At 40.3% G+C, this 19,133-nt stretch overlaps 2 protein-coding genes and 1 long non-coding RNA gene across 10 annotated transcripts in view; all 3 read right to left on the bottom strand.

The window, feature by feature from the left end:
- Positions 1–2,663: 2,663 nt before the first annotated feature.
- Positions 2,664–4,528, bottom strand: LOC6042593. Of its 3 annotated transcripts, XR_005277852.1 has the most exons (3): positions 3,640–4,528; positions 3,408–3,580; positions 2,664–3,349 (listed from the first exon to the last, which is right to left on the bottom strand). XR_005277852.1 is itself a non-coding variant. In XM_038258267.1 (2 exons), the coding sequence occupies exon 2, from the start codon at positions 3,468–3,470 to the stop codon at positions 3,066–3,068; it is 405 nt and encodes a 134-aa protein (XP_038114195.1). In that variant the 5' UTR covers positions 3,471–3,580; positions 3,640–4,528; the 3' UTR covers positions 2,664–3,065. The 3 variants fall into 2 exon arrangements, 2 of the variants coding, with proteins under 2 accessions (XP_038114195.1, XP_038114196.1); XM_038258267.1 differs by having other exon boundaries at positions 2,664–3,580.
- A 3,784-nt stretch (positions 4,529–8,312) lies between these two features.
- LOC119767369 lies at positions 8,313–9,740 on the bottom strand. 2 transcript variants are annotated; one of them, XR_005277476.1, is made up of 4 exons: positions 9,338–9,740; positions 8,863–9,005; positions 8,615–8,790; positions 8,313–8,559 (listed from the first exon to the last, which is right to left on the bottom strand). It is a non-coding gene; the product is annotated as an uncharacterized LOC119767369 (long non-coding RNA). The 2 variants fall into 2 exon arrangements; XR_005277475.1 differs by lacking the exon at positions 9,338–9,740 and having other exon boundaries at positions 8,863–9,089.
- Positions 9,741–12,306: 2,566 nt separating this feature from the next.
- The window catches only part of LOC6042596 (titin), a 144,631-nt gene continuing 137,804 nt past the window's right edge, over positions 12,307–19,133 (bottom strand). For all 5 annotated transcript variants that reach the window (XM_038252084.1, XM_038252082.1, XM_038252083.1 and 2 more), the window contains 4 exons: positions 16,535–16,998; positions 14,168–16,467; positions 13,908–14,076; positions 12,307–13,843 (listed from right to left, as the gene is read on the bottom strand). In XM_038252084.1, coding sequence (XP_038108012.1) covers positions 13,436–13,843; positions 13,908–14,076; positions 14,168–16,467; positions 16,535–16,998 — 3,341 coding nt within the window. In that variant the 3' untranslated portion in view covers positions 12,307–13,435. The remainder of the gene's footprint in view (positions 13,844–13,907; positions 14,077–14,167; positions 16,468–16,534; positions 16,999–19,133) is intronic.

Raw genomic sequence — 19,133 nt, 5'->3', positions numbered from 1 at the left:
CGTTTACAAATTTCAGCATCATCATCTCATCATCAAATTCTAAAATTCTAAAATTCTAAAATTCTAAAATTCTAAAATTCTAAAATTCTAAAATTCTAAAATTCTAAAATTCTAAAATTCTAAAATTCTAAAATTCTAAAATTCTAAAATTCTAAAATTCTAAAATTCTAAAATTTAAAATTCTAAAATTCTAAAATTCTAAAATTCTAAAATTCTAAAATTCTAAAATTCTAAAATTCTAAAATTCTAAAATTCTAAAATTCTAAAATTCTAAAATTCTAAAATTCTAAAATTCGAAAATTCTAAAATTCTAAAATTCTAAAATTCTAAAATTCTAAAATTCTAAAATTCTAAAATTCTAAAATTCTAAAATTCTAAAATTCTAAAATTCTAATTTTCTGAATATTAAAATTGGAGAGCACCTCAATACCAAAATCATTTACTTCAATTCGTGATATTTTTAACTCCTATTTTTCATTAGACCAAAAAAAAATTCAAAAGTTAATAGATTTTAAATTATTTCAATCTTAAAATTTAAGAATTTTTAGATTTTTTTAAAAGAGTTTTTAAAAGTTTAAAATATTTAAAAGAAATAAAAACTTTAACATTTTTAAAATTTAAAAAATATATTTTGTAAAATTTTTGTATTTTTTTTTTGATTTTTTGTTAATGTTTAGAATTTTTTAAATTTGTTTTATTTAAAATTATCAAAAATTTAAGATGTGCAAAAAGAGATTTTTAATTTTTAGAATTTTAAGAAACTTACTAATTTTTAAAATGCGTAGAATTTATAACAAATAGAATTTTTGATAATTTTTATTTAAAAATATAAATTATTTGAATTTTAGCATTTTAGAATTTACAATTTTGTAATTTTAGAACATATAATTTTTAGAATTTTAGAATTCAAAATTTCAACTCGTGCGACTAACGTTTTGGGAATTTATGAACTTTATAATGTTAGATTTTTAGTATTTATGAATTGAAAAATTTTGTATTTAAGAATTAGGAATTTTAATATTTAAATTATTGTCAATTTTAAAATTTTCATATTTTAGAGTTTATTTTTTAACATTTGAAGACTTTGAGAATTTTAAATTAATGAATTGTATAATTTAAGAATATTAACAATTTGCACAATATCAAGAAATTAAATGAATTTAGAATTTTCAATTTCTTGCATTCTTAAGTTCTGGAATGCTAGAATTTTAAATTAAGAATGAAAAACTTTATAATTTAATTTTACAATTATCAAATCAAATCAGCGTTGAAGTTTTTTTTAAGCATTAAGCATTTAAGCATTTAAGCGCTACCCCTGCGGTCTCGTGGCGCAGGGGTAGCGGCTTCGGCTGCCGATCCCGATGATGCTATGAGACGCGGGTTCGATTCCCGCCTTATCCTCTGAGCTTCTATCGGATGGTGAAGTAAAACGTCGGTCCCGGTTTCTCCTGTCTCTTCAGAGGCGCTGGAGCAGAAATCCCACGTTAGAGGAAGGCCATGCCCCGGGGGGCGTAGTGCCAATAGTTTCGTTTTTGGATTAAAAGTTAAGAATTTGTGATGTTCATCTAATTTTTAATTTCGATCGTCCAATCGCACTCCCAGCACACCTTCTCCATCGTTTCTAAAACATGACTCACCAGTTCCATTAGATATGGAGGCAACCTCCCGTGGAAAGTAAAACACCAAACACTAACGGCTTCCTCGATCGCAAACTGGTTCCTTCCCGTCCCGTCTTCCGGAATGGCTCGCCGAGTAATCCATATTTCCCGTCCTCCTCTTCCTCCTATACCGCCACGAAGACCGCAATCTGGAATACAAGACAATTTGATTCGGTTGTCGCCCACTCCGGCCGGAACTTTCCGGCAGAAAAAGTAATTCAATCTAGAACACAACTTACCTTTAAACTGGCCAAAATCCTCCCAAAGCCTAAAACCAACAACAATTTGTTCGACTCGGTTGCAATCAAGTCCGAACAAGTTCAACTGAAGAGAACTGTCAAACGTCGTCGGTCAAACTGTTTGCGTCGACGATAATCGACGTCGAATTGAAGGTAAATCGATGGAAAAAACAACGTCGGGCATGTCGAGTGTTTGTCGTACGTTTGTCGTCGTTTCGACCAATCGATATCGAAACGGTAAAATCAAAACCGTGCGACAACTCGTACGACGTGCGACATTTTTCAAACAGGGAACGCGCGTTAACCGCGATAACTTGCTTTTTGGCTTAAATTTTCTTGCGTTCTCGCATCACACTGCTCGATTTTTTTGACAGCAAGAACTGTCAAGAGCAAATGACAGTTCTCATTGTCAAATTAATCGAGCAGTTTGTTTTGCTAAATTTTTCTCCATCACCGGACGGATAGTGGTCCCTAAAAGGAGGAAGCAAGATTCGGCTTCAAAGATTGCAACATCCGGACGGAACATCAATGAAAACGGGCGTGTTCCAGTAAAAGTAAAACGAAAAAGTAAAACGAAAATCTACCTGTACAACCTGAAAGGCTGATGAAGACGTGTGGGTGCTCATATTTAGCCCCAGATGCTAGTTATATATGTCCAAACAACCCCTGAAAATTTCAGGTGGATTCTGATAGTAGAATCGCGCTTAATTATTGTGTAAATGCATAAATAAATCTTAAGCTAAAGTGAAATAAACAGTGTCAACTGAAAAACAGGATTTTATTCAATTAAGTGTACAAAATCATATCGAACTAAGGAGGCTGCGGGACAAATGTGCCGCGGGGTGGGACCAGTGCGCGAGACCAGTGCTTGAGAACGTCCAGTTTGGAGTTACCGCCCTTGCCGTTTGAGCCGTTGATCATTCTCTGAATGCTGTCCAGCTGGTTGAGTGCGTTCAGCGCTCGATCTTGTCCGTGATTGTGATGCAGCAATGTCGGTGCTTGACGGAGTCACGCTTTTAAACCAGGACGCGGATCGACTAGAGTGAGAAGTAGCCGTAAGTGAAGTACGGATCGGCGATCCGCAGCATTTTCTTGGAGGCCATTTTCAGCTTGAGGATGGTGGTTGTTGATCTGGTGCAGACGGAACAGCAGCAGCACTTTGCAGACCTTAGGACTTGTGTCGGTGATTCATCTTTTTGGGCATGAACCAATCGTAACCGGTCACTTCACTGCGCGGAAGAGTCCCTTCGATGCGGTCGGGCTCGGGAATGTTTAGCTTGGAGTTGCCCGTCCTTGACTCCGCCAGCATAGGCACCGGTGCCGGCAAACCATTACTGTTGATGCTGTCCTCGCGGTGGTCCAGATTCAACAGTGGACCTCCCTCCACGAAACTATTCGTATCCGCGAGGAGCAGGAGAAACTCAAGAATCAGCGCATGGCGATACTGTTGGTCTGCAAAAGAACCAGAATTAAACCAGTAAAGCTTCCAGGTAGATTCGGACCAGCTTACGTAGGCACTCAGCTGCTCGTACAGGTCGTGAAACAGATGTAGACTTTGCCGACGCCAAGCCATGCCGTCGTCGGAGGTCGTCAAGAGCTGGTTTTAGTCGTTGAAGGTGATCGAGTTTACCGCGCCCAGATGTCGTTCATACTCCTGGACGAAGTCACCACTGCAGGTGCCCACTGTAAGAGAAGAAAATTTGAGGTTTCTTATCCCATTATATTTTGTTGATTCTACTCACCCAAATGATCTTATCGGACGTTCCCATCACTAGCAGGAAGCACTGTTCAGGGCACCACATCGGTCCAGATTGACTACGACATCGTGCGGCGATGCAGAAACGTTCGCCCAAGATAGTTTCCAAGTCCTTGTTGTGCAGCATGTACTCGTTCGGCTTATCCTTAGTCATGCGGCTTATCCGGCGCTGCTTCGTGGCCATCATCTCCTCAAAAACAACCAGCTCGGCCCCGTTCGGCCTCGACACAAGTTCCTCGTCCTCGCCTCACAGTCCAAAAACTCCATCAACTTCTTCCGGATTGTCGATTTTCAACTTTTTTCTCTTATCCCCCGCCTGATTCGCTATAGAAGATTTAAACCTTCTTCCCGTTCCACCTCCACTAGGTCCTTCCTCCACCAACGGATCTTCTTCCGCATCTGATCCGTCAAACCCGGATTCTCCGGACCTGTCATCGGTTCAAACATCTCTTCGGAGTCGGGACGATTCCACCTGCCCCGTGAAACCACCAGCGGAGCGGAAAATCTGCAGCGGTTTCGCCACCGAGTGGGCAAAAAAAAATGAAACTCACAGATTGCTGTTTATTTACGAAAACTGCAGGAAAATAATCAAAACAAAGAACGGGTTGCCAAACCCGAAAAAAAAACTACTCGGAAATGACGGCAGGGTTGCAAGATCGATTTGGTTTGGTTCAAAAATCGAGCAGACGCTGACCGCTTTAACTCGCTTTAACGCGCGTTAACTTGCGATAACTTACTTTCTGGTGGCGTTATGTGAAAACTCGGTACGATGAGTAGCGTTGATGCTTTTCGAGCTCGTTTTCATGCGTTTTAGTGTGTTATCGCGGAGTGACATTCCCCCTTTATTCAAAATTTAGTTTTTTTCAACTTTGTTAATGGAGTACTTTTTTTGTGTGCATTTGTGCGATCTGAAAATTTTGCAGCTTAAAATTTGACCATGACCTAAATTGTCTCCAAATTTCAAAGTGCACTTATGTGCACTTTTTGAGTTATGCCATTTTGAACATTTTGATTCATGCAAGAAAATTAATGATTTCGCGTATACGCTTGGTTAAAATCTCATTATTTACCTGCGGAGGCAGAAATGACGTACCTGCTATGTATGTTTTGAAATTGATTTGATATTCATAACTTTGTTGGTACTTAGGTACATTTAATAAAATTAGAAATTCCTATTCTAAGTATTTTACAGAAACGATTCGTCGATTTTTTTTTTAAATTAAATATGTCTTTATTGAACTTTCTTATAATAATTACATTTCATTTACATGCTAAGTGGTATGGCCTAATGCTCTTCATCTTTGTTGTATTTTTCGTTTTATTATTAACTGTTCACATTCATTTATTTACTTCAAATTGTTTGACATTATTGCATTGAATCAAATACATTTGGGTAAAAAAGAAAAAATCACTTTAACAACTAATCCTAACTTAAAACTAAAAAAAAAATCATTGAAATATTCAAAATCACTAGAACGAGTAAACTACGAATTGTATTTTAAGATGAATGCTCCAAGAGTTCTTACTTGTTCCTGACGTGTTTTGCACCCACGCAGTGTTGTTGTCATCTCGATGAAAATGTTCAGAAGTTCTTGTGGTGAAAACAGGTCACTGCTGCCTTCATCCGTTGATTTTGATTGGTTTTCCCTCGGTTGCTGACTGAAGCCAGGGGGTGTTGTATTCTCTGCAACTTTTTGCCGCTGATTCAACGGCAATGGCTGCAGATTTGTAACCACTCGAACAGATCCCGCTCCTGGCGACGCCAAAGCAGGAAAATCCACGTCCGTGAAAGTTGGTGGTGTTTTGCGACGATTTGGTTGGTGCCTCGTCGTCGCTTGCTGCCGAATTTTCACAAACTCAGCACGTTTTGGGCAGCTTCGATTCTTGGTCGAATGGTCGCCGCCGCAATTGAAGCATTTGGCTTCAATGTTCTCGTTGATTGTTTCGCAAGCTTGAGTATTGTACTCACCTCTGCAGGTTGCACAACGACTCTTGATGAAACAGTTCCTTCCACCATGTCCAAACTGCAAACAGTTCGAACACTGTGTCACGTCACGGTGCACTGGACGATAACGTTCCCAAGACACGATGATGTTGAAAATTGCCCGAACTGCTTTCAGCTCAGACAGCGTTGTCGATCCTTTCTCGAAATGAACCAGGTACAGTTGATCACGATACTTGATGTCCTTGTTGTGCCTCGTAATCTTGAAGACTTCGATCACGTTCAACTTAAGAGTTTTGAGCTATTCTTTCAGCACACTTACATCCATGTCGTACAGGCCTCGGAGGACCTCTTTTATGGGGCGTTTACCTGGATCGTCATGGCTGTAGTATTCAATCTTTGTGTTGTTCAGGAAATCCCGAACGTAGTTGTAATCCTTTCTGGTAGGTAACAGAATTTTGAGTTCATCAGCACACAAGCGAATGTAAGCTCGTAAAGTACCAGATTTGATAAATCCAGTCAACCACTTTCGCACCGAATCCGACTGTCTTGCCGTGAGGCATTTTTGCACTTTTAAAGCACTTTTCAGGAGCTAATATCCAGGAGTACCTCACTGAATGGTGGTCCACAAAGGAATCGACGTCGAATATTCATATCAGTTCGTTGTTGTGTTCTTTTGAAAGTATGGATAATAATACCGTATTGTCCCTGTACGATATAACGAAGCACTATTCTGAAAACGTGAGAACTGCTTTCTAGTAGGGGAGAGTGGGGAAACTTGATCCCCTTTTTTTGTATCGCACATAACTCTGTCAATTTCTCACAAAACTATAAACTTTTTGCATGAATTGAAAGCTTAAACATTCAACTATGTTTGGCTGATAAGGGTATTTCACCAGATAAACTCTTCGAATCATGCCAAGCGTTTTAAAAAAATATTTTAAACCGGCATTTTCAAAATGTTGGGGGTAATTTGATCCCCCTTTCAACATTTTTAAGAAATCTTAAGCAAAATGTTTCTTATTCATCCAAACTTTTAATTTTCTATAAGTTACAGCAATTTCACATTAAACCTGTACGTCTTTGTTCAAAATATAACAAGTTATGCATGCAAAATAATTAAAAACTTAAAATTTTCTTTTTAGACCAAAATTGAGCATGTTTACAGAAGCTGGTAATTTTTGTTTACAAAACTTTTGAAAAATGGTTCAAACTGCAGTAAGTTATGTACAACTATACTAAAGGAAACTATGTATGAAAACCCAGCTCAATTAATTAATCTTGAGGCTGATTCCAGTGACTGTAAAAATGCAGGGATCAAGTCTCCCTAAACGCACTTTTTTAAGCAACTGATTGTTAAAATAGTATGACGATAAATTTAACGTCAAATGCGTAAGGGTTTTGGAGTTGATATCTAGCAAAACATTGTAAAAGGACCGAAGCCGAAGTGTAAACAAAGAGTCTATCCTGCTCGTTCCTAACATAAACATCAACTGACGTGAGCAGGATAGACTCTTTGCTTACACTTTGGCTTGGGCCCTTTTACATTGTTTTGCTTGATATGTTTATCAATCAATTCATGTATAAAAAATATTTTTTTAAATAATTTTTTAGTGTTTTCTATACTTATTAAAACAAAGAAAAAAGATCTCTTGGAAGTTTTTTGCAGCACTTCTTAGAAAAATGTGTGTAACTCAATCTAGACATTTTTTAATTTTTTTCTTTGTTTTCTTTAATGAGTTTTAGTCAATTTCGCACAATTTTCTAGAACAAAGCTAATTATTTTACCCACATGCTGACGAGATACAGGCTTGGGATCAAGTCTCCCCGGGGATCAAGTCTCCCCACTCTCCCCTATATTTGTAAGAATTACAACATTGCATGATCAACTCAGGGAAAAACCACAGAGGAAAAACTACGCATGTTGTTCTGTAGCTTCAAAACGAGGTATATAAAAGCCCATAGAAGAAGTTCATATTTTAAGTAATTTAACGACAATCGGTTCCATAGTGATTTTGATTTAGAAGAATTTATCGTGGAAAACGTAAATTTTGCAAGTGGATCAACAAAAAACGTGGACGAGAATCCATACAATCCATAAAATAAACCGTCTAAAATTCTAAAACACCGCAAAAATCAAATTTTAATTGGAAGGGGAGGGGGGGGGGGAGAGGTGGATTTTAACTCAAGAAGAAGGGAGGAGATTGAACGCAAATCAGAAACTTTAACATAGCATAAACCGCCATTCCGTGCATCAAAAAGACAGAGCAAGAATATTAAAATTCACCATGTGGCCTCAAATATATGAAAAAATCGAAAATTAAACTTTTTTTTGGAAAAATATCAAAATTCATTTGTTTTCATTATACTAAGTACAAACAACACAAAAAAGCAAAAAAATATTTTTGGCCGCTCGTTTTACTTTAAATTGATTATAGGTATCACTCAGAAAAAAGTACTGGCGAAATCCATAAGAACGTCTTATGACCATTCGACATCAGGATTTTATTCGAAAGTCATAAGATATTCTTATGTCTGGGAGGGGAAAATTGACAAAGCCGTCACTTAAGATTTTCATTGAGCTATCTTATGATAATGGTGCGAAGATTTTTATGACTTCAACAATAGTTTTATTATGGATATCAGTGTTAATTAGTTAATTTTACTCGTGATTTTCATAAAGCAATCTTATGATATTTGTAAGAAGTTTTGTATTACTTTTGCTTTTTTGTTTGTATTTAAAAAAAAACAATTCTTAGGAATATTCCAATCAGTACAATCGGTAAAACCCTATATTTGGTCTGAAGTGATCCAATAATTTCAAGAATGAATTCAAGAATTTCTACTGGATTCTACCGAACCGGTCAGGGTTTTGCTGGAACCTTCAACTGGTCTATCGATCGATAGAATTGCGTTCGTCGTGCAACTTCCGTGGAGGCTCGGGATCGATTCTACCGGACCGGTCTGCGGAATGAAATTTAGGTTAAATTCTGTTTTGATTACAAACATATGAACTTACGTTAGAATTCGCGAATCCGCTCTGGCCAGAGGCCACAGCATCCGTTCCTTTGGCGGTCGAAAGAACGGCCTTCTGGGACTTGCCGAAACCTCCAACTGCTGTCTCGAACGGTGGAATTGTTTTCCGGGAAGAGATCGTCTCGTCATTCTTGCTGAGGCTCGGGATCGGGATAAATTCTACCGGACCGGTTTGTGGAGTTAAATTTATGTTAAATTCTGGTTTGATTACAAATATATTTATGAACTTACGTTAGAATTTGCGAGTCCGTTCTGGCCGGGGGCCACAGGATCCGTGCCGTCCTTACCGGAGCCTCCAACTGGCGTCTTGATCGGTGAAATGGTGCTCCGGGATGTGCTCGTCGCTTCGCTTTTACTATTAATCTGGACCGAGTCTACGGAATCGGGTTCGATTGTGAAATTAAAGTCAAGGTCCTGTAGAATTAACTCATCACGCAGAAAAATAAGGCATATCTGAATCAACAAAATGTTTTGATGATTTGAAAATCATGATTTTTGTTGAATCAACGCTAAACGTCAAAGCAGCTTTTTCAAAACAAGAAAAGACTTTTGTGGAATTGAGAAAATCAAGGTTTGTTTCAACGCAAAATCGGCGATCGGCGATGATTCAAACCTCGTACAGGCTGATTCTACAAAACATTTTTCTGCGTGATGTAATGAAGTAATAGTTTACTTTGCCATGAAAAATTAAAAAGCAATAACTTACGTTACGGGTCCTCCACTCGGAAACAACTTCCCACAAATTGTTTACGACGAATTCAAGGAATAAGGCTAGCTTCGTCCAACACGATTTGCTCTTCCGACGCCACTTTTAAAGTTTGGGTGAAATAAAATTGTCTTATGCTATTTTCACACTGCTGACATTTGTAAATAGCGAATGTCCAAACTATAAAATCCATAGGAAAATCTTATGATCTTTGTTGCCAGTTCTTATAAAAAAACAACAACATGGCATTGGTCGAACAGCATTAGAAAATCTTATGTTAAGCATGCGCTGATTCGATCTGATCTCTCAGTGTACCTCTCCACCAAAAATGAGCAAAAGTTACTAATCTAATCTAATCTAATCGAACACAAGCGCAGCCAGTCCGAAGAAAGCATCCGGGAAGAACTTATGGTTAGATTACGCCTCAAGTTCTTTCTTGTCATTATTAATGATTGCAGTACTTTCGAGAACCCCCAAAATGTATTACACTCACTAAAGCGGCCCGGCCTACTGCGTTGCATTAACCGCAAGAGACAGATTCTATGAACGGAACCCTCATTTCATGGAATCATCAGGGGAAGAAGAAGAAGTGAGGACATACCGTACACTCAAAAAATCTTTCACCACAATGCTGCATGAAAATATATGTGATTTTTTTCCATATGGATTTTCATGCCAAATCTACGTGAAACTCAGGAGGCTATGCTGTATTCATTCTAAACAAACCAATACAGTCATATGACACATCGCAAGAATTTCACGTCAATATTGCAACCAATTCACGCAATCTTTACCTTATCGGAATAGCAAATGTCACATGATGTTCGAATGAGTTTTAAAAGTGTGTGTGGGTGCGGTTGGGTTTTACTTTTTCTTTTTCTGTTATTGATTATTTCTTTTGAATGAAAAATTGTGTTGCTCTTTTAACTTTTTATTTTCAAAATCGCTCTGCTTATTCGCTCAAACACAACCTTATCACATCTCAACATTATAAATCACAAAACACTCGTATTTTCATGTTTATGTTTTACCGATTTATCGTACGGACATCCCACCACAAACACACACGCACGTAACGTTCATGTTTCCGGCTTATCACTTTCTGCTCGCGGGGCTGTTATCAGGGCAGCCCAAACTTCCTCCCGTACGCGGCAGACGCCTTCATCTCTAGCTTCCTTGGCTCCCTGGTGACCTTGATGGGGTGTTTCTGCTGGGCCTTGTCCGCGTACGGCTTCAGGACAAACTTTGCCATGACGGTTGTGCGTAGAAAATTCAGGAGCAGTGGCCTAGAAATATGCATATAACAATTAAACCTTTTTTTTACTAAATGATGCGCAAAATACTTACTAAATTTCACTTCGAAAAAACAGTCCAAGCAGATTTGAAGAACGAACAGAGTCACTGTTTTTTTCATGTTTGTGGTTTTCCGGCACACACAGAAAGAAAGCTGAAACCAAGTGAAGTTGATGGGAATCAGCAGCAAACTGACCGTCTCCAGACCTGCACGCTCAGCTCGAAATTTTCAGACAGGAAATTCATGCAGCTTCCCGACCATCCTAACAAACACCAACAAATTTTTCACCACAAAGTTGCATGAAAAGGTGTATGGATTTTTTCCATACATGTTTCCATGCGGATGTTGCAAGATTATCATGCAAACAAAAAACCAGCTGACTGCATGCCACGCCCCCAAATTTTCATGCATGGATTTCATGTGGCTTGTGGTTGTGTTAGTGTAATCTGTGGTAATCTGCATGATAATCAAGCAGAGTTGACATGATCGCGTGGTGACAGTTGCATGATTCAAGTAAAACGATATTTTGGGCCAACAATTGGCTGCCACCGGAATTTTCATGCAACTATGTGGTGAAAGATTTTTTGAGTGTACCAACCACTTCGAATTATTTATAGAATATGGTGTGTAGTGTGTGTAGGGGAATTGTTGGGAAAGGGATTGTTGTATTATATAGTAAATGACCTTGTGACATTATTTCACCACTACGGATTAATTCACTCAAGGGTTGTCAACCCCTCGGTGGCCGAGTGGCTAAAGCATCTGACCACCAACCCAAAGGTGTGAGTTCGAATCCCACCTGATTTCATGCGTTTTTTGTTCATATTCAAAGTTCAATTATAGTCGAATAATTTCAAGGAGACCGGTCGGGAAACGAACCCGGAACCTTCCGCTTATGAGGCGGGAGTCGTAGCCATTAAGCCACGGGCCGGTCTCCACAAAAAATGAGCAAAAGTTACTTCAGTAAAGTCTGTTTAATCATGATTTTAAATAAAGTAACATAAACAAAATCTCTGCCATCAGCAGTCCCTGTCAACGTTTCAAACAAAAGACTACATAAACCTCGTGACGAAAAAAAAAGCATCATGAAAAAAGCGCCATGTACATTCGGCGAAGAAAAACGAATCATAACAAAGCGCTCCCGCCAATGCCAGCAGGGTGATATAGACGTTGGTGATTTCAAAAGGAGTTATGTTTGTTTTTCTTAAATAAAATGACGAAAATAATGTTTTATTGAATTTGGATGATCAAGTATCAATGAAAGCAACGTTTTTCATCGTTTGTTATTATTAGAACATCTTATTTTGCTTTTATATTAAAATGGGAATTGAAAATAGATGCTCAACATTCAAATGCGTTTTTCTCAAAACGCATGGTTTGTACATGATGCTTTTTGAAATGTTGGCGTCGATTTGTAAAGAGCTTTCCACAACTTGAGTTGAGTTGACATTAGTTGAGCCTACCTCTTTATGGTTCATCTACCCTGTGTTAATTTGTCAAATAGCAAAACACAAACACACACACACACACACCCGTACACACTCAACCTTCATTCATCATTGTACTTACCACACAAGCAATTAACTCTTTAGTTACATTTATCGAAACCCGTTTGATCAAAACATCATGTTAACAATAAATTATATTTCTTTCGAATAAATAATTATAATGCGTCTATAGAGTTGCCCGAATGAGCGTTATGTTAGGTTTTAGTATGATTTCGCTGCAATAGGTTCGTTTACAGTTTTTCAGTTAAACTTATATTAATAGCGTACATTTATGTCGTCGTGTGCAGAATAGTTTGTTTGCTTATGCCTATGAGATATAATGCTAAGTTTTAAGTTTTTTTTATCAAACACAGACTGTGTATATTATCCAAAAATTCACATGTATGATGAATCCTTTCAGTCGCATAAAGATATGTGTGTTGTTTCCTGCACTTGTCGAACTTTGCTTTGCAAAATCAATCGCACTGTTCGGCAAGTTCGGGAACACACCTACAATTTCTATTTATTAATATTCTGTATTCTTCCACTAGCTCACACTGCACATAGATCGATTGGAAAAGGCTTGCCCATTTGCTTTTTATCGTATTTTTGTTTTTAATGTGTTGTGCTACCGACTGCTAAACTTTCTGGGTTACTTCCAAAAGAAAAAAAACGAAGAGGAAATGGATTGTTTTATTTTTAAATTGCGCAAAAATCTCTTTTGTTCACAACACAACCTATCTGAATGCTTAACACGCTTTCTTGCACCAACTTGCAAATGTAAATTGTTCGAAAATTGCAATGTTTTCACTATCTGCCACAAATACTGCTGGCTGGGCAGACATGCGATTCAAAAAACTGTTCGCGAAGTCTAGACTGTTAACTTTTTGTTTAGGCAATTTTAGCAGCGTTTATGGACAAGCAGTAAACGGTAACACCATTATTAAGTATTGTTGTTCGAAAAGTAGTCCAAACCAACTACAGTTGACAGCAAAGGTATCATCACTAGAGAGCAACGCAGACTGGCTGTTTGCAGAAAAAAATCATTGAAACTTTATTTTGCTTATCAATCACTCGCTAATGGCTCAAAAGTCGGTACAAAAACACGTTCCAATTATTGCAGATGCACATCTCTTCTTTAACTTATTAGTATCACTCGGATGCAATCATAGAGATTTTTTTTGTTCTGGACATAATAATATTCGTAATCAATATGAGAGTTATATTATAAATAATAATTAATAGTTGCTGCATACATGCATACATGTTGTCAGGAATATAAAATAAAGTGATACACATTAAAAAAAGGAACAAAATTTAGTCGGCCGCGGAATCGATGACAATCATATGCGTTTCAAGTCCGTTCTTTGTGATCAGCTGATTGTTATCATTTTTCAGTTGCTTGTCGAGATCCAGCAGATCCTGGGTGGTTTCGTTGTTACTCAGAGTAGCTTCCTTGACTTCCTTAGCAGCAACTATTTTCCGAATTGGAGCTGGCTTTCCACCGGCGGCAGGAGCAGCAACAGTTCTCGTGCCAGTCTTTGCCGCCGACGGAGACGAGATTGGCTTTCTGGCCGGCGCTGCTCCGGCTGTGCCAGTTTTCCGCACCAGTCCTGCCGACGCAGTGGTCGTCGAGCTCGTCTTGGAAACTACCGATGTTCGACTAGTGGTTGCGCTGGCCTTAGCCACCGTCGTTGTAGATGAGACAGATTTCTGGGTTGTAGTCTAAAACGTGAAAATGTTGTTAAAAATGATGGTCTTGCCTGTTTGGAAGAAGGTTAAACTTTACCTGAACACTACTAATTCTCTTGGTCGCACTGACAGTAATTTTGCTGGCGGTCGTAGCTCCGGTTGGTTTGCCTGCTGTGGTCGGTGCAACGCGAGGCTTCGTTGCCGGCAAACCAGCCGAGGTGCGTGCAGTTGTGGCAGATCCAGTTTTAGCCGGTCCGGTTGTGGGTCTGTTTAATGAATACGCAATTACGTCAGTTTGATATTCATATTGCAAAAAAAAAAAAAACAATCATCAGAAAGCTAATGATGGAGACTTACCTGGGAGCTGCAGACACGGGTGCTCTGGCCATCGTAGGAGCCTTAGCCGATGCGGGAGCCCTGGCCGGCGCTGCAGGTCTTGTCGCTGGAGGTTTAGCAGCAGTCAATGATTTGGCGCCTACCGAGGAGGGCCTGGCCGCAGTCGTCGTGGGAGTGGTGGAGGTCGTCTTGGCGGTCGCACTAGCAGCCGTTGATGTTACGGTTCTCTTCTGGATGGGCGTGGGCTTAGCGTCACCGTTGACAAGCTTCTTTTCCGAGGTGGCCGCTGGCTTCCTATCGGCTGTGCCAACGGTACTTGTGCGAGTGGTGGCAGCCACCTTTGGTGATTTAGCCGCCCCAATTGTTGATGTTCTAGCGGCCGCCGTGGGGCCTGTTGTGGCCGGAGTTTTCTTCGCTGCGGGGACGGTTGTCGTTTTGGCTGCGGCTATTTGTTTTGCAGCTGGTTTGGTGGTTGATGGTTTAGCTACAGCCTGAGCCTTCTTTATAGCACCAACCGTTGCTGGAGCCTTAACAGTCTTTCCAACCGAGCTCACAACTGGTTCCGGAGTTTTAGGCTTGGGATCGATTACTTCCTCACTGGCAGTCGTTGTCTCCTGGGCAGGAGCTTCACCAACAGTTGTTTTAACTTCTTCAATGGTCGGAACTAACTCGGTCGTAGCAGGCTCCTCCATTAGCGCAACGGTCGGAGTTATTTCCGGAATTTGCTCCACTGCGACTTCATTCTTAACAACACATAGCTCTTCCTCCACTGGCTTGTCATGTTGTACTGCGATAGGAACTGGAGAAATTGGTGCTTCGTGACCAGCTGGAACCGGAGAAGGAATAACATCCAGCACATTCTCATCCGTAATAAACTCGTTGTCGGCGGTGATCTCCAGCTGCGACACCTCTACCACTGGCGATGCCATTTCGTCCGTCTCCGCGGACGACAACGGTTGACTGAATTCGGCTACCTCTTGCTGCAGTACGGCCTGCTCAACATCCAAGTTGTCCGCAACGATGTCATCGACCGCAACCTCTTCTTTCACGTGTTTTTCAAATCCAGTGTCCAGCTCAAAACTGACGAGATTCTCCGATTCGTTTTCATTCGATAAAAGTTCCGTTTCGACCGGCGGCTTCGAAAATTGCTCATCCAGCTCGAAAGGCTTTGCGATTTCTTCCTGCTGCTGCGAGGCACTTGGAGTTTCAATTTGCATCTGATCAACGAGCGCCGATACATCGTCGACCACCTGGGACGCAACGGAGAAGATCGATTCGGGAAGTTGCTCAACGTGCGACGGCTTGTCCTCGTTTACGACTACAACGGGATCACCAAATGAGACCAGATGCTTTTCCTCATGCTGGATGGGAGTTTCATCCTCCACGGAATGGGCATCTTCCTCGTTTGTTGCTACAGTCTCCTCGACACTTTGACCATTGGCCAGCTCGGACAATTCATCATCGCTTGGTAGTGGCTGAACTTTGTTCAGTTCGTCAGAGTTGCTTATGATGAGTGCGTCATCGCGTCCTTCGTAGAACGACATGCTCATCGGATTTTGTTCCTTTGCCAAAAGATTCAGCTCGATTGGATGATGGTTGTCGGTGGTGTCGTTGTTTTGCTGCACGTCACTGTATTCATTGTCGAGCTTTTCGTCGCACTGCATGGCTTCCTTGAGATTCAACTCCTGGTACGATGGTTCGCTAACCGGAGAGTGTGAGCCGATCGTCTCATCACCATTGGCAGTGCCGTTCGTGTGCTCCGGGAACTGTTCCAGCTCGTGGGGACAGTTGTTCATTTCATTTTGGAAGTCGTCCTCTGCAGGCACGTCAATATTGTCCATGGTCGCAATGCCCTTCTTAGGACTTTGGGCAACGACATCATCTCCGAGCAGGAGGAACGAGTTTTGGGGCATTTCGGGCATGCTGGCGACTGGGCTGGTCGGGTTCGATTGTGTCGGAGATCCGGTAGGAACAAATTCTTTTGCTTCAGGATTGAGCTTCGATGCCATGTCAAAGCTAAGACTGTTTGGTCGCTCTGCTTCTTCGTCAGCAGCGGCAACAGTAGCTATGAGCAACTCTTCCGGCTGCGCTGATTCTTCCTGAAGGTTCGACAGTTCTTCTTCCGTTGTGTCCTTGTCCAGCGACTGTGCTTGCTCTAAAGACACCAAATCGGGTTGAGAAATCGGCTCTTCTGGAATATCTTCAGGCTGCTTTAAATCACTTCTAGGCACTGGTGACGGAGCGTAATCGGCAGATTCGTGCTGCTCCGTTTCCTGAACCTCTTGCTCTTGCTGCTCCTCCTCTTCGTATTGTTTGTATTCCTGTTTTGAAAAGGAAAGTTACCATTGTAAAACCAGCGAGTAAAGTTCAACCCAACCAAAAAGTTACCTCTTCCGACGGAATAACCGGACTCGCTACTGCAGGAACTGGTTCAATCAGCGCTTCTTCTTCTTCTCCGTCGAGCTCAACAGCGGCGTCCACTTCTCGACTTTCGCCGTCGTCGATGATTGTCTCGCTTGGTTCGCCGACGACAGTGGCAAAGGCATCGGTGTCACTCAGCGTCGGATCCGCCAATTCCTCGAGCGGTTCGTCCAACGGCTGCTGCTGCACCTCGGTTTCCTTTCCCACAGCTGGTTCTGAGCCAAGAGCCGGAACAGGATCTTCGTGGTGGTGATCGGCAGCTGCTTCTACCTCTACAGGCTCGCCAACAGATGGAGCAGGTTCGGGCTCGCTTTGTTCTGCCGGCTGCTGGTCTTGCTTTTTGTCACCCTGGATGTAATTCCACTCGTCCTCCTCTTCGTCAGATTCTTCACCAGCACTGGTTGCTGCGCAATTTGGATTAATGCCGTAAGCTGTCGAAATAAAAGAGAATTAAAACGTTATGCTAACGCCATTAGACAGACTGATTTGTAATCGAATTTGTAGTGGAATCATATCCGGTTACTAGTGCGTGCCAGACTAAACCATTTGTACTTTTAGACTACTATTGCTCAAAAAGGGCGTGCAAATGAAGAAAAAGGGGTTATGACGATTGTCCACGATTCATACAAAAAGGTTGTTTTTTGTTGTGGTTTTTGTGGTTTGGTTTAGCGTTTAAGCAGAATGCATTACTATGAATACAAAGGGACGAGTTGTTCCTTTTAATTCCGCTATATATTTTAATATCTTGACAGATACGTATTTCGTCTACTACTTGCAGACTTCATCTGTGTTCTGTTCTCGGCTGTTCTCGTTTTTTTATGGACAATTGTCCACGAGGGAGTAGGGAAGGGGGCTTCCTAATGCTAAATTTTCATATAAGAGTTCATAAAAATGCAAAACGACTTTGCGTTTCGCGTTACAGGGGGAGTAGGGGGGATCGCTCATCTGTTACGAAGGGGGAGGGGGCAAAAATCCCAAATTTTGCGTTACGTAATAAAATAACGCTCCCTAACATGAAGCACGTACACTGAAAACCCAACCATGGTAGTTGCTACCATATTGTAGGGTTAAATTGAGAACACGCACCGACGTATTTTTGCTAAAAACATTCCGTGCTTGGATTGACTGATTAACGCAGTCAGTTTTACTATGTCGAGAGCGGTATGGTAATTTTAACCCTCGATTATGGAGAGAATGATAATGATTTCGTATTAGCTACCATGCAATTTTGTGGAAGCATGGTACATTTTACCATATTTGTGTTTACTTTCACCAAAAAGCCACAGTTAATTTAATAAGCTAGCATTTTTTGCAAATTTTCTTAAAACTACCATGGTTGGGCTTTCAGTGCAGGCATAAAAGCCTACAAACCTACTCGTCTTGTTTATTCAGACAAAAGTGTCTGGTGTAGAATAAAGCTTATGTTGATCGGCTTGTAGACTCCTCAGTTGTACCACTGACTTGGCAATCAGGTGTTTGTAAGTAAACCCAGTTGTCCGTCGACATTTAATACAAGGGCGTTTACCAAGCAACACGAGTAAAAGCAGTGGCTCTCAACCTTGAAAAGAAATTCTCATCTTTTTTTCTTCCTCTTTCCTCTCTCCCATACTGCCGTTCTACGCATAATTGTCCCATGTCATTTTTCTGACTTTTTATCATTTTTAAGCTTAATTTTACGTATATTTTCAGAAAAAAAACACATAAAATCTAGTACTTTGTTCAGATCTGGAGTTTTTTTTTTAAAGGACCTATAAACCAAATCTTAAATTTTTGCTTTTTGGGTGTTTTTAGAACCGCCTTGAGTCAGGGGTATTCAAAAACACCCAAAAAGCAAAAAATGAAAATTTGGTTTATAGGACCTTTTCAAAAAAAACTCCAGAGATAATCATTGAAAACAACACCAAGTCTGTTTGTCCCATCGTTGAACTTGTACGCATAATTGTCCCACCAAGTATTTTCTATCACGAAATCGTGAGTTTTAAGAAGGATTTCATCTTGTGTACCTGTTTAGCTGTAAGAGGATTACAAATAAGGGTGATAAAATGTTAACCGGGTGATTAGGGACATATAGGGCGAATAGGGACCAACGGGACAATTATGCGTAGAAACACAGAAATCGATCGAAAAATTTCAATCGCGTTTTTCTCAGTTGCCCTTTTTTGAACATGGGACAATTATGCGTAGAACGACAGCATATGCCTGGAGTTTTTTTTGAAAAGGACCAATAAACCAAATTTTCAGTTTTTGCTTTTTGGGTGTTTTTTAATACCCCTGACTCAAGGCGGTTCTAAAAACACCCAAAAAGCAAAAACTGGAAATTTGGTTTATTGGTCCTTTTCAAAAAAAAACTCCAGATGTCTTCCAAAAATTTCGAAGGGGGAGGGGGAGGGCCTCCAGCCCGAAGCCTTTCCCTCCCCCCGTTTGGCTAAGGGCCTTCCAAGAAATCAATGTAAATAATGTTCTCAAGAAATCGAATGAACTCAAAACCTCTCAAATATATATTTTCAAAGCTCGCAAGATAAAAAAATCAAATTTAATTAAATTTTCATAAAATTACCTAAACCTT

Source organism: Culex quinquefasciatus, chromosome 2 (genome assembly GCF_015732765.1).
Source record: "Culex quinquefasciatus strain JHB chromosome 2, VPISU_Cqui_1.0_pri_paternal, whole genome shotgun sequence".
In the NCBI taxonomy this organism is placed as follows: Eukaryota; Metazoa; Arthropoda; class Insecta; order Diptera; family Culicidae; genus Culex; species Culex quinquefasciatus.
This window is presented reverse-complemented; position numbering and strand designations above follow the sequence as displayed.